General features: G+C 36.0%; 1 protein-coding gene across 1 annotated transcript in view; it reads left to right on the top strand.

Annotated features, from left to right (window-relative positions):
- Nucleotides 1-14,316, top strand: part of ELP3 (elongator acetyltransferase complex subunit 3) — a 118,824-nt gene that overhangs the window by 17,581 nt on the left and 86,927 nt on the right. Inside the window, exons 6-7 of the mRNA XM_049865695.1 lie at nt 1,016-1,084; nt 3,286-3,440. Coding sequence (XP_049721652.1) covers nt 1,016-1,084; nt 3,286-3,440 — 224 coding nt within the window. The remainder of the gene's footprint in view (nt 1-1,015; nt 1,085-3,285; nt 3,441-14,316) is intronic.

The raw sequence follows: 14,316 nt of genomic DNA, 5'->3' as shown, positions 1-14,316 counted from the left end.
ACAATTTGGTGACCCTGGGGATTCAGTAAGCATTTATACAAAAGATAAATATGATTCAAGGAGATGCCCTGCTGTTGAGATACTTAATGACAGTGGAGTTGTTGTTGTCAGGTGCCATCGAGTTTGTTCCGACTCATAGTGACCCTCTGCACAACAGAAGAAAACACTACCCAGTCCTGTGCCATCCTTACAATCGTTGCTATGCTTGAGGTCATTGTTGCAGCCACTGTGTCAATCTACCTCATTGAGGGTTTTCCTCTTCTCTGCTGACCCTGTACTGTGCCAAGCATGATGTCCTTCTCCAGGGACTGATCCCTCCTGATAACATGTCCAAAGTACGTAAGACGCAGCCTCACCATCCTTGCTTCTAAGGAGCATTCTGGATGTACTTCTTCCAAGATAGATTTGTTCGTGCTTTTGCCAGTCCATGGTATATTCAATATTCTTTGCCAACACCACAATTCAAAGGCGTCAATTCTTCTTTGGTCTTCCTTATTCATTGTCCAGGTTTCACATGTGTATGATGTGACTGAAAATACCATGGCTTGGGTTTTGGGTCAGGCACACCTTAGTCTTCAAGGTGACATCTTTGCTCTTCAGCACTTTGAAGAGGTCCTTTACAGCAGATCTGCCCAATCCAATGCGTCTTTTGATTTCTTGACTGCTGCTTCCATGGCTGTTGATTGTGGATCCAAGTAAAATGAAATCCTTGACAACTTCAATCTTTTCTCTGTTTACCATGATGTTACTCATTGGTCCATTCTTGAGGATTTTTGTTTTCTTTATGTTGAGGTGCAATCCATACTGAAGGCTGTGGTCTTTGATCTTCTTTAGCCCAATGATTTCAGCATATTATTCTGAACCCTGACAAGACAGAGAGGAAGAAAGGGGTGAAAGCCAAGTTTTTGGTATTCCAAGCCATAGAAAGTTTTATTTTTATGACAATCCTTTCAGAATTCCTTTTTATTTTTAATTCACATGTGGACATAACAGGATTTTTTTCTTTTTTTTTTAGCCAACTTCCATGAGAGCTATCCGTGCTAGATACGACCCTTTTCTACAGACGAGACACCGAATAGAACAGGTAAATTTTAAAAAGCATTTTCAAATTAGAATTTTATACTTAGTGAAAAATTATCGTTGCTTGATTTGGGTTGAACCTGAAATAAGTGCTAAAGGTGGCGCAGTGGTTAAGAGCTCGGGTGCTAACCAAAAATGTTGGCATTTCAAATCCACCAGCCACTCCTTGGAAACCCTAGGCGGGAGCTTCTACTCTGTCCTATAGGATTGCCATGAATCAGAATTGACTTGATGGCAATGGGTTTGGTTTGAACCTGAAATAAGCACTAAAATGGTGTTTTTCCCCTTTAAAAATTTTTGGTATCTGTTCTAGAGAGGGAGACAATGTTGCAGTGCCCAACAAGGTCAAAGACACTACTTTCTTTACAGACTATATTATTTTCTTTAAAGGGTCTGTTTTTCCAAATTTCTTTAAATTTATGAACAGGCATATATGGTATGAAATTTATGGAATGTAAGTGTGTGAAATTTCTCAGACAATAGGTGAATTGGTTGAATTTTAGCTTCCGTAAGCCAGATCAACATGCATTGTGACTGGTTTGCTGGGAGTCTGCTAGGGAATTAACTGCAAAGGGGCATGAGGAACTTTATGGGATTATGAAAGTGTTCTGTTTCTATTTGATGATTGTGGTAGCAGCTATACAGCTTTATATATTTATCAAAACTCATCAAATTATATATCTCAAGTTAGTGAACTTCATTGTGTGTAAATTATACCTCAATATAGCTGATTAGAAACAAGTACTGTGTAAATGACCTATTCAAGAAATCTGAACATTAATACAGATTTTCTTTGCTTGCACTTTTATTTTAAACTTGCCTAATTTTAAAATGTAAGCACTGTCTATAAATGTTGCAGTAACATACAGTAGGGCAAAATGAATATCTAAAATAGAAACAAATATATATAATAGTCAATAAGTCGATTCTGGGTTTGTTTAACTATTGTTATTAGAGAGTGCCATCTAGTTCTCATTTTCACTTGGATAAGTATATTCTGAACTTACCATGGCTTTATTATTATTTTTAAGTTATGATATTTAATTCATTTAAAATATAAAATTGTTTGAATAGAACATGAAATATTTGTGTTTACCAAAAAGGAATATTGGTTTTTTTAAAAAAAGGTTTAGAAACTGATATAGAGTGGTGATTCTTTTTTTAGCCACAAGTAACCTGATTTACTTTTTAAAACACGTCAGAGCCTCACTTCTGGAGATTCTGATTAAGTCTGGTTTAGGGTCCTGGCAAAATAATTTGAAAAAGCTGCCAGGATGATTTTGATTGTATTCCTTGTTAACAACCATAGATACAGAGCCAGAGTATTCTGTTAGTACTAATATGTGTGTGTGTGTATGGATATGTATATGCATGTATATATAGTTTTTTTTTTTTTTTTAATTTGCAGGAACAAGTATAAAAAATAGGTGCCTTTTTGTCCAAATTAAGTGTAGAAATCCTTTGCATAATACATTAATTCTAGTTCATAACCAAGTAGTCTACTTGACCCTGTTTTTCTCAAACCTAACATTAGAGCAAGAAATTTAAATACTTGTTTTTAAGAATTAGGATCTTGGCTCATTGACAAATTAAGGATATGTAGCATTCTGTCTCCTAGTAGGGACAATATATTTCATATTTCATCAGTAGTTTTCAGACATTTTCCCTTTTTCCCCCCCAGAAAGTAAACTCGAGGTGCCACCTGTGCCCTGAATCTTCACAATCAATTTAAAACTGCTTCCTTTATTTTTTTTTCTTTTTAATCTAGTGTTCTTTTTTCTTCCATTTGCATCAAGCCCTGATTGCACTGCATATCATCTTTGTTGTCCCCAAGGCCTACCACGAGTCTGACATAAAGCATATGATCAATAGATATTTGCTTATAATGAGTAGATATTTGTCGTACTGCATCTTAGTTTATATTGTCTTTTTAAATTTCCGTTTGACTTTAGATGTTGAAGTCAAGCTTCTTGTTTATTACGTACTTTTAATTATCACTCTCCCTTTTTATTTGAGCTATAATTATATTTTTTCTTTAGACTCTGGAGTCCATTTTTTTAAATTCCACAGAATTAGCTAAATATGTTTAGTTGGTTCTCATTTTAAAACTGTACTGATTAAAAACACTGCAAAATATAGAAATGTGCAACACCCCCTTTGAGTAAGTGACTATTTCTAATGCTGATGAATTTATATATCTTTCAGTTAAAACAACTTGGTCACAGTGTGGATAAAGTAGAGTTCATTGTGATGGGTGGAACATTTATGGCTCTTCCAGAAGAATACAGAGATTATTTTATTCGAAATTTACACGATGCTTTATCAGGACATACTTCCAACAATATTTACGAGGCAGTCAAGTAAGAAACCCTTATTTTATCTTAAATCAGTCTTTCTGGGTTAAGTTTGTGACAACAAACTATAACTGAATATTTTCAAGATATACCTTTTTTCCTCATTTTTTAAAATTATGAAATATTTCAAACATACAAAAAATAGTAGAAAGTATCAAAAATCTTGTACCCTTGCTTGATCACACTATCTCAGCTAACTGTTTCCCTGAGTTTGTTTCTCATTGTTGTCATTTGAGAGTCTATTTGTGTATATACTCACATACACACAAAATATAGTTACATTCATAGGTACAGAATATAGCATTTGTGCAGCTTTTGAAACTTATATGAGTGATATCACTTGATAGATTTCGTTTTGCAACTTAGTTTTTCTGCTTAATGCTGTTTTGAGATTTAGCCACATTGCTATTGTTGTTGTTAGTTGCCTTTGAGTCAGTTCTGACTCACATTGCTACCAGTAGCTCTAATTCATTTTTTAAGCTCTTACGTGCTGTTATATACTATTTCACTGTGTGAAAAAAAGCTACAGTTTACTTATCCAATCTTCTATCAAGGGTATTTACAATTTTTTTTTTTACTCTAAAGCTTGATAAAATGAACTTCCGTATATATGTCTCCTAAGACGTCTATATGAGAGTTTCCCTGGGTCTGTACTGGGCTAGGAAACCCTGTTGTCATAGTGGTTAAGTGCCGTGCCTGCTAATCAAAAGGCTGGCAGTTCAAATCTACCAGGCGCTCCTTGGAAACTCTATGGGGCAGTTCTACTCTGTTCTATAGGGTCACTATGATTTGGAATCGACTCGAAGGCAATGGGTTTTTTGTTTTTGGTACGCTGAGCTAAAGGGTATGTGTATCTTTGACTTTCCTTGATAGATCATCATTACTCTCCAAGTGATTGCCAGTTATCCCTCCTAACAGCAGCATACAAGAATTCCTTTTGTTTTATATCCGCTTTCTGTTTCGTGTAGTCTTTTCTGTGTTGTGAGAAAAGAGTATTTTCATTGAAATAATTCCTTTTTGAAAAATGAGTATGGCTCATTGCCATAGTAGTGTCCTCGAATAAGGAGCGATTCACAGTCGTGGTTTGTAAAGATCTTTTTAGCCTTATGCTAGTTTAAATTGCATGAGTAGTTTTGCTTGGGCTAGTTGAGTTTTCAGCCCACACTAGAAAAGTGGGAGAGCTCTTTACTGTAACACTTAAAAAAAAAGCTGCTATTAAATCAACAAAACAAGTGACTACTATTTGTTGTTGTTGTTAGGTGCTGTCGAGTCATTTCTGACTCATAGTGACCCTGTGTACAACAGAACGAAACACTGCCCAGTCCTGCGAGCCCATTGTTTCAGCCATTGTGTCAATCCATCTTGTTGAGGGTCTTCTTTTTTGCTGACCCTTTGTCAAGCATTATGTCCTTCTCCAGGGAATGATCCGGCCCGATAACATGTCCAAAGTATGTGAGACAGAGTCTCTCCATCCTGGCTTCTAAGGAACATTCTGGCTGTACTTCCTCCAAGACAGTTTTGTTCATTATTCTGGCAGTCCATGGTATATTCAGTATTCTTCACCAACACTACAATTCAGAGGCGTCAAATCAGTCTTCCTTTCTCATTGTCCAGCTTTCACATGCATATGAGGCGATTGAGAACACCATGACTTGAGTCAGGCGCACCTTAGTCTTCAAGGTGATATCTTTACTTTTTAACACTTTAAAGAGGTCTTTTGTAGCAGATTTGCCCAATGCAATGCTTCGTTTGATTTCTTGACTGCTGCTTCCATGAGTGTTGATTGTGGACCCAAGTTAAATGAAATTCTTGACAACTTCAGTATTTTCTTTGTTTATCGTGATGTTGCTTATTAGATGCAGTTATGAGGATTTTTATTTTCTTTATGTTGAGGCATAATCCATCCTGAAGGCTGTAGTTTTTGATCTTCATCAGTAAGTGCTTCAAGTCCTCTTCACCTTCAGCAAGCAAGACTTATTAATAGCTATTAATACGATTAAATAATTTATGTTCACAAATGCAATCATTTACTTGTACTGAATTTTAATTGAGAATTGTACATTGTTTTGATACCCTGTTCTTAATCTTTATCAGGAAGAATACTAATGTTTCATATACTTGAATGAGAAAGTCTTCAAATAGCTTTTATTTTCAGAAGTTTCAGGGACACCTGGGTAGTTGCTTGTGTACTGTTTCTTTTTGTATTTAACAAATGTTTATTCAGAGTCCGCTATGTACCATGCACTGTTTTAGGTACTGGGAACAACATGTGAACAATACAGATACTGTCGTTGCCTTCGTTGTGCTTACATTCTACTAATTAACAAATAGCAAGTGCTGTGATGGAAATAGGCTGCAGTGATAAAGAATAAATAGGGTTGTGCTTTAGATGATAAGGTGCTGTTCAAGCCGAGACCTGAAGTATAAGGAAGAGTCAGGCCAAGAACCGAATGAATATTCCAAACAGAAAGAATAAAAAAGACAAAGGCACTAAAATGGAAAAGAGCTTGGGATGTTCAAGAAACAGAGAGAAGGCCTGTGTGGCTAGATAGCAGTGAGCAAGGGAGAGAATGGCATGAAATGAGAGAATTAGGCAAGGGCCAAGTTATACATGCTTTCAAGGAGTTTAAATTTTATTTGAAATGTAGTAGGAAGTAGATGAATAGGTTTAAGCAGGGGAGTGACATATTCTGGTTGATAAGTATGCAGAATATTCTAACTATTGTCTGGCTAATGGATTCGAGGGATAAAAGAGAAAAAATAGGAGACCAGGCAGGAGACTATTATATCCATCCTTACTCAGGAGGTGGTGGCAGTAGTGGTAGAGAAGATGGACTACAGCTAAATTTTATTGGTGCAACTGGCAGGACTTTGGATTGGCTGTTGAGGGGTAAGGGAGAGGAAGGAATCAAGGAGGACACCAGGTTTTGGCTTTAGGAAATGGTTGGAGGGCTGTGCCATATACTGAGATGGCAGGGAAGAGCAGTTTTGTGGGAGAAAATTAAGAGTTTTATTTTGGATATTTTAAGTTTAAAATGCCTAGGATACATTAAAGTGGAGATGCCAGCTAGGATGTTGGGTATCCAAGAGAGGTCTGGTCTGACAATATAAATGGAGATTATCAGCTCATAGATGTTATTTACAGCCCTATAAGTGGATGAGATTGCCTAATGGCGAAGTGTCAGATCTCCAAGTGTACTAAGTGAAAAAAGCAAGTTTTAGAGCAGTTGTTATAGAATAATCCTATCATTTTCGTGTACGTGGACGTATATGTATAAATGCATAGTCGAGGTATTAGAATGATCATCATCTAATCATAGGTTTTAGCGCTGAGGAGAAAGGGGCTTGGGAAATAGGAGCAAAGGAAGATGTTTGCATTTGCTCTGTATACAATGTGTCCAGCATTGTGGTAGGTGTTTTATTCACTTATTTAATCCTCGCAGTAAGGTGTTGAGTTAAGTATTCAAATTATTCCTGTTTTACACAGAGGGATTAAGCAGTTTGCCCAGAGTTAAACAAGTGGAATGGCGATGTAAACTTTGCTATATAATGCTAGAGACTGTACTAGGTGCAAAAATTTAAAGAGAGAACACCATTAAAGCTTGGAAATATTGAAAGGAATATGGTTCTCTTTAATTCTTGTACACCCCTACCCCCTTCCCACCCCCTTCGGGCATTTTCTTGCTTTGCTTATAGGTCAGGGCAGCCGAGGTGAAGGTTCATATGGTAACTAAGTATGAAATCGTTCAAATTGTGCTGCCTTTTAGAGAGTTTATTGCAGTGTAGTAAATAGACCAAATTTTAAATGGACCTAAAGTTGTTTTTCATTACCCTGTAATTAAAGCAATTCTTGGCACATAGTAAGCATTAAGTAAACTTGGGAATGAATTTTGAATGAATGATCAACCTGTATATCAGATATTGACCTCTTGGAATTGGAGTGAAGAACATCTTTTTTGTGCCCTCCCTTTTTCCTCTATCCATTTAACTTCCTTTACTCCCCTTCAGGCTTGTAAAAATGAATAGAGAGGATATTTTATGAGTTTAAATAAATATCAAGTATAGCTTAAGGCACCTATATAAAGAGTTAGGCAACTGGGAGAGTGTGTAGGGAGTAGCCTACTTTGATTGACTCCAGGGAATGTTACAGGTTAATTCTATGGCCATGAATCTAGACTTTTAGCAACAGCTGGCCAGTGTGATCGCTTTCCCCCACAGGTACTTCAGTAGCAGAGGGACTTTAGTAGCAGGAGGAGATGGTGATCATATTTTTACCACTCGTTCAAAACCTTAATCATTCATGAATGAGTCATGCTTAGTAAAACACTGAAGTCTTTCAGACTTTAGAGGAGTAGTGATGTAATCTAACTCATTCCTCTTAATAATACTGAAGATCAAACTGTAGTTCCAGTACCGTAAATAAAATGTGATTTGAGGAAAAACAACCTTAATTAATCAAAGTCCCAGGACACTGGAATGGCAGCAGTACCTCAGAGGGTTGATGACTAAAATTCATTCAATTCTGAGAATTCCTGAGCAAGGTGATTTATCCAGACCATTCATTTTTCTTCCCAAGCTTATATACTTAAATACTCTTTTTCTCAGTGAAGCTGTTTTTGTATTGAAGACTTTGCATGTTAATGTGCTATTGAGCTATAAATATCTGGACATGTTTCCCCTGCCCCTACATCCCCATAAAAGTTTGCCACAAAGCTTTTCATAGTCTATAGTTTTGCTCCCCTGGGCTATATGAGGCAGGCCAACTGAGAAAAGTATAATGAATTTTTAGGATGCAGCTAGTTTGACATTTGCATCAATTGAAACAAAAAATTGCTTCATTCTTGGTATGAAGTTTTAGCTTTCTTTATTTTTACGGAAATATTCTAGTGCCTAGTGGTATTTGGATGTAAGTTGTCTGTTTTGGGGGATGAAAGTGAGTTTTTTTGTATTATAACTAGCTAGCTTCATTCACAATGTGTTTGATAGAAAAAACGCTTTGGAAAAGAAAGCCTCTTTCTCTAAGGGACTAGGCAAAGCCAGCGTTGGTCTGTCTTTGTTCCTGAATTTACCTCAAGAGGGCAACAAACATTTTACTTTCAGATAAAAATTTATGTATCATTTGAGACTTCATTGAAACGTATCTCATGAATGGCTCTTGGGAAGTAGTAAAAGTACAATCTGGGAGCCATAAAACCATCCATAAATGTTATACTGAATACTGCCAACCCACACTTTACATGTTTTGCTCTTTCTCGTGGTCCCCATACTTGATGAGATAAACTGAAAAAAGTTGATTTGTGGCATCTTGTTTGCTTTGTTGAGATAAATTTTTAGTACACACTCCCTATAATAGAATCGCTTTGTTTTTCGGGAAACTTTCTATTATTTGAAGAAATAGTTAGTACTCTGGTTTCTAGTAAGGAACTAGAGATGTAGAAAATTATTTTCAAACGTTAACATATTTGTGAAACAAAGATCAGCCCAGAGAAACTGTGTTTTTGACTTAATATATGCCCTTCACAGTTTTTGGATGAGATATTTACCTTACCATTCCGTATGTTATCTTGCATAGAGGGTTTTTGTGAAAACTGGTCAGGTTTACCCAGTGTGGCCCACCTCTGAGATGTAAAGCAATGATGAATTTTCTTTTAGTATTAGTTGATATCAATTGTTTTCACTTGCTTATCACACAGTTGTAACACTAACTTCCAGCAGCTTAGTAAGTTTTTAAAAAAATAATTTTAAATTAAGTTAAAATTCATATTGTAACATGAGTCTCGGAATCGACTCAGTGGCACTGGGTTTTAACATGAGTCAACAATGTTTAAGGTTAAAACTTCTTTGTTGAAATTAGGGTCAAGTTTTACTATTAGCTCTACTGTCTCTGCTTTATTCTTGTGTTTCTAACCAAATTAAAGTTCTGCGTCTTACTAGTAGATTAGGAGTTAGGGTAAGGAAAAACTCTAACAAGCTGGACCTGGTTATCGTTTATGGCAGCTTAGCAGTATGCTATATTCTTGCAGATGGAAAAACCAGAAGGCTGAGTGAACAGGGAGTTCAAGGACAAAGTAGGTATAGTTTCTCTGAAGGCTCATTGAATCAAACAGAGTGATGATCACTCATTATTATCAGCTGGACTGAGACTGTTAACAGTCTCCAGACAGCAACAATTACTGATGACTGCCATCCTATAAAAATCATAGCTCTGGAGATTAGAAGGACCGGCAATGGGATCTGAGTCACCCGTTCACCAGAATGCAAATGTCGTCAAATAACTCAGAACAACCTTTTAAAATAGTTTCATTCCTTTTTAATCAGCATGCCCAGAAGCAGTTTTACATTCAATCTTTAATGCTTGGCTGTTTTCAAAAGATGCAATTTAAAAGGGTGGTTACCCATCAAGAAGTGGGTGAGTCATACTTTCTCCTTGTGAAATTTTTAATTCATTTCCGTTCCTTCGTTTTTTCTTCCATCAATGACTTTAAATCCTTCAACTATGTCCTTATATGTCTTGGAAAAGCTAGACTGCTAGGTAATCTTGGGTACCAGGCATAGGAAACAAATTTTATAGACTTACAGAGCTATGAAGAAAGCAGACTGCATTGAAAGCAATCTTTCACCTTACTGCACTGGGCCTTATTTCTGGCAGGCCTCAGAACCTGGATTTCTGGGCTTTGGCTCTAATGCTCCCCATTCCTCACGCTCTCATTGTATGTGTTGACCACTTTTATTTCCTCCCTTGGTCAACCAGATTTTCTTAGATGGTGGCCAGAATCCTTAACATTGACAGTTCAGCCTAGGACACAGTCTTAGCCATATTAAGAAAGATGATACTAGGTTTTTTTTTCTTTCAACATTCTATTTGAAACAAAGAAAAACAAAAATTGACAGAATTTTCTAGTGAACACCCACATACCCACCACATATATTACTGCACCTTTCGTAAAGAAGACCTGGGTTCAATTTCCGGCCAATGCACCTTAAGTGCAGCCACTGTCCATCTGTCGGTGGAGACTTGCATGTTGCTGTAATGCTAAACAAGTGTCAGTGGACCTTCCAGACAAAGACAAATTAGGAAGAAAGGCCTAAGCCATCTACTTCTGAAAAATCAGCCAGCGAAAACCCTATCAACCACAACAGTTCAATCATATTGTGTACAGGGTTGCTGTGAGTCAAGGGTTGATCTCATGGCAGCTAACAGTAACAGCATACCCTGGTGGCTCAGTGGTTAAGAGCTTGGCTGCTAAGCAAAAGGTCAGCAGTTCGAATCCACCAGCTGCTCCTTGGAATCCCTGTGGGGCAGTTCTCCTCTATCCAAAGGGTCGCTATGAGCCCGAATCTACTTGACAGGTTTGTTTTGTTTTGTTTGATCCATCTATCCATTCCTCTATCCATCCATTTAACCCTCTTCTTTTTTTGATGCATTTCAGAGTTGCAGACTTCTTCCCAAATCATCATCATGCATATCAGTAACTAGTGTTCACTATTTTTTTTCTTTTGAAGTAAATTTACATACGGTGAAATGCACAGATGTTAAGTATACCATTTGATTAGTTCTGATAAATGCATATGCATGTGCAACAAAACCCTATTAAGATATAGAACATCCTAGAAGCTTCCCTCCTGCCTCTCTCCAGTAAATCCTCATCTGCATCTTCTGGAGGCAGCGGTTGTTCTGATTTTTTTTCCCTACCATAGATTAGTTTTGCCTATTCTGGAACTTCATATGAACGGAACCATACTACATATTCTTTTTTTGTGTGAAGCTTCTCATCGAGCATAATGTTTTTGAGATTCATCAACATTGTTATGTGTTCCAATAATTATATATATATATATATATATTTTTTTTTTTTTTGACAAGTAGTATTCCATTGTATGCATAGCCCACAGGTTGTTTATCCATTATTCTATTGGTGGACGCCAGGGCTGTTTTCATTTGGGGGCTGTTATAAATAAAGCTTTATTGAGCATTTTTATACAAGTCTTTTTGTGTATATATATATTTATTTATCTTGGTAAAATAACCAAAAGTAGAATTGCTGGAACGCATGTTCAGTTTTATAACAAACTGGCAGACATTTATCCAAAGTGGTTGTATCATGTGTATTCCCACCAATGTATGAGATTCAATTGCTCCATATCCTCATCAACCATATTGTCAGTCTTTTTTAATTTTAGCCATTTTGGTGGGTGTGTAATAGTATCTCGTTGTGGTTTTAATTTGCATTTTCCTGATGACTAATGATAATGAGCACTTTATTTGGTGCTTATGTGGTTTGTATATATTTCCTTTGTGAAGTGTCTGCTAAAATCTTTTATCCATTTTTTATTGGGTTGTTAATATAGTCTAGATAATAGTCCTTTGTCAGATATATATTTTGCCAATACGAAAACTCTGTGGCTTGACTATTCATTATATTAATAACATCTTTGGCAGAAGCTTTAAATGAACTCTAAGTTAGCATTTTTTTTTTCATGGTTAGTGCTTTCTATATTGTCTCTAACAAATGCTTTGTCTACTCCCAAATCACAAAGATGTTCTTCTAGTTATAGTTTTAGCTTTCATATTTAGGCTTATGATCAAAACTAGTTTTTATGTATGGTACAAGACAGGAGTCAAGGTTTCTTTTTCCTGTATAGATATCCAGTTGTTTCAACATCATTTGTTGAAAAGTTTTCTTACTCATTTGGATTGTATTGATGACCTTGTAAAAAATCAAATGACTATATAAGTATGGAATTGGGCTCCATTCAGTTTCCTTGATCTGTTTTTCAATCCTTATGCTATTATCAGACTATCTTGATTTACCATAGCTTTACAGTATGTCTTGAAGTCAGGTAGTATAAGTCTCCAACTTTGTGATTTTTTTCAAGATTGCTTTGAATATTCTAGGTCCTTTGCTCCATTTTCTGTGTAAAATTTAGAACCAGCTTGTGAATTTTGACAAAAAGTATGGTAGGATTGGGATTGTGTTTAAACTGTAGAGCAATTTGGAGAGAACTGACAGTTTAACAATATTGTTCTTCCAATCCATGAACATGGTATATCTCTCCTATTCCTGGATCTTCTTTAATTTCTCCTAGCAGTTTGCACATTGAAGTTTTGCAAGCCTTCTGTTAATTTTATTTCAAAATATCTTTATAGTTGATATAAATGGAATTTTTAAAAATGTTATTTTCAAATTGTTTGCAACTAGTGTATACATGTAAGTTGATTTTTGTGTATTAATTTTATATCCTGTGGTCTTACTAAATTCACTTCAGGTAGTCCCCAAGTTACGAACTTCCAATTTATGGACCACTCATACTTGCCCTTTAATGTTATGTGTCATGGATTGAATTGTGTCCTCCAAAAATATGTGTCAGGGTGGCTAGGACATGATTCCCAGTGTTGTGTGGTTGTCCACCATTTTGTCATCTGATGTGCTTTTCTTATGTGTTGTCAGTCTTACCTCTATGACGGTAATGAGGCAGGATTAGAGGCCAGTTATGTTAATGAGGCAGGACTCAATCTACAAGATTAGGTTGTGTCTTAAATCAATCTCTTTGGAGATATAAAAGACAGAAGCAAGCAGAGAGATGGAGGACCTCATCACTACCAAGCAAGAAGAGCCTGGAGTACATGTCCTTTGGACTGGGGGTTTCTGTGCTGAAAAGCTCCTATTCCAGGGGAAGACTGATGACAAGGACCATCCTCCAGAGCCGACAGAGAGAAAGCCTTCCGCTGGAGCTGACACACTGAATTTGAACTTCTAGCCTACTAAACTGTGAGAGAATAAACTGTTTTTGAAGCCATCCACTTGTGGTATTTCTGTTACAGCAGCACTAAATAACTAAGAGATTATGTAAATTTGCCCTCACTTTGAAACGATTGAACCAGCCCCTACTCGCAAGAAATTCATCACCATCTCCTTCACGTGTATGCAGCTTTTAAATCATTGAAAGGCTTCCAGCCTTTTCTTGCACTAAATAAGGCTAAATAAGAACCATATGCACCTGTTCTGACTTAACCTACAAATTCAAATTGAAGACATAGGAATGGATCTTGTTCTTAACCTGGGGACTGCCTACATTTAGTTTAAAACAGGTTTTAAATCCATTAGACTTTCTTCATAAACAATAATGTCATCTGCAAATACAGTTTTACTTTTATATGTAGGCTTTTTTTTTTTTTTTTTAAACTGTAATGGCTAGGACCTTCAGTAGAGTTTAAATAGAAGTGGTTAGAGTAGGCTTCCTTGTCTTGTTAACCATGATACAGGGGAAGTGTTTGATATTTCAGTATTGAGTACATTGTTACTTGTGGGTTTTTTTTTAGATTGAAGTTTGCTGAGAGATTTTATCATGAAAAGTTTTATCATTAACTCATTTGTTTAATGCTTTCTCTACACCTATTTAAATGATCACATGATTTCCTCTCTTTATTCTGATAATATAGATTACATTGATTAATTTTTTTAATGTTAAACTAAATTTATAATCCTAAGATCAACTCTATTTGGTCATAATGTACTATCCTTTTTGTATATTGCTGGATTCAATTTGCTAATATTATGTAAAGAATTTTTTTGTCTTTGTTCATGAAGGGAGGTAATCTGTAATTTTTTTTTGTAATTTCTATGTTACATTTTGATATTAGTGTTACGCAGGCGTCATAAAACAAGTTGGGAACTGATCCCTCCTCTATTTTCTGAAAGAGTTTGTTTAAGATGAATGTTATTTCTTCTCTAAGTATTTGCTAGAACTCACTCAAGGTTTTAAAGTGGCTGAATCTTTCTTTCTTGGGAGAGTTTTAGATGATAAATTCAATTCCTTTTTAGGGATATTCAGATTTTCTGTTCCATAAGTGTCCATTTTAGAAAGTTATATTTTTCAAGGA

Source organism: Elephas maximus, chromosome 22 (assembly GCF_024166365.1).
Source record: "Elephas maximus indicus isolate mEleMax1 chromosome 22, mEleMax1 primary haplotype, whole genome shotgun sequence".
NCBI lineage: Eukaryota > Metazoa > Chordata > Mammalia > Proboscidea > Elephantidae > Elephas > Elephas maximus.
Note: the sequence above shows the minus strand (reverse complement) of the source record. Positions and strands in the feature narration are given on the sequence as shown.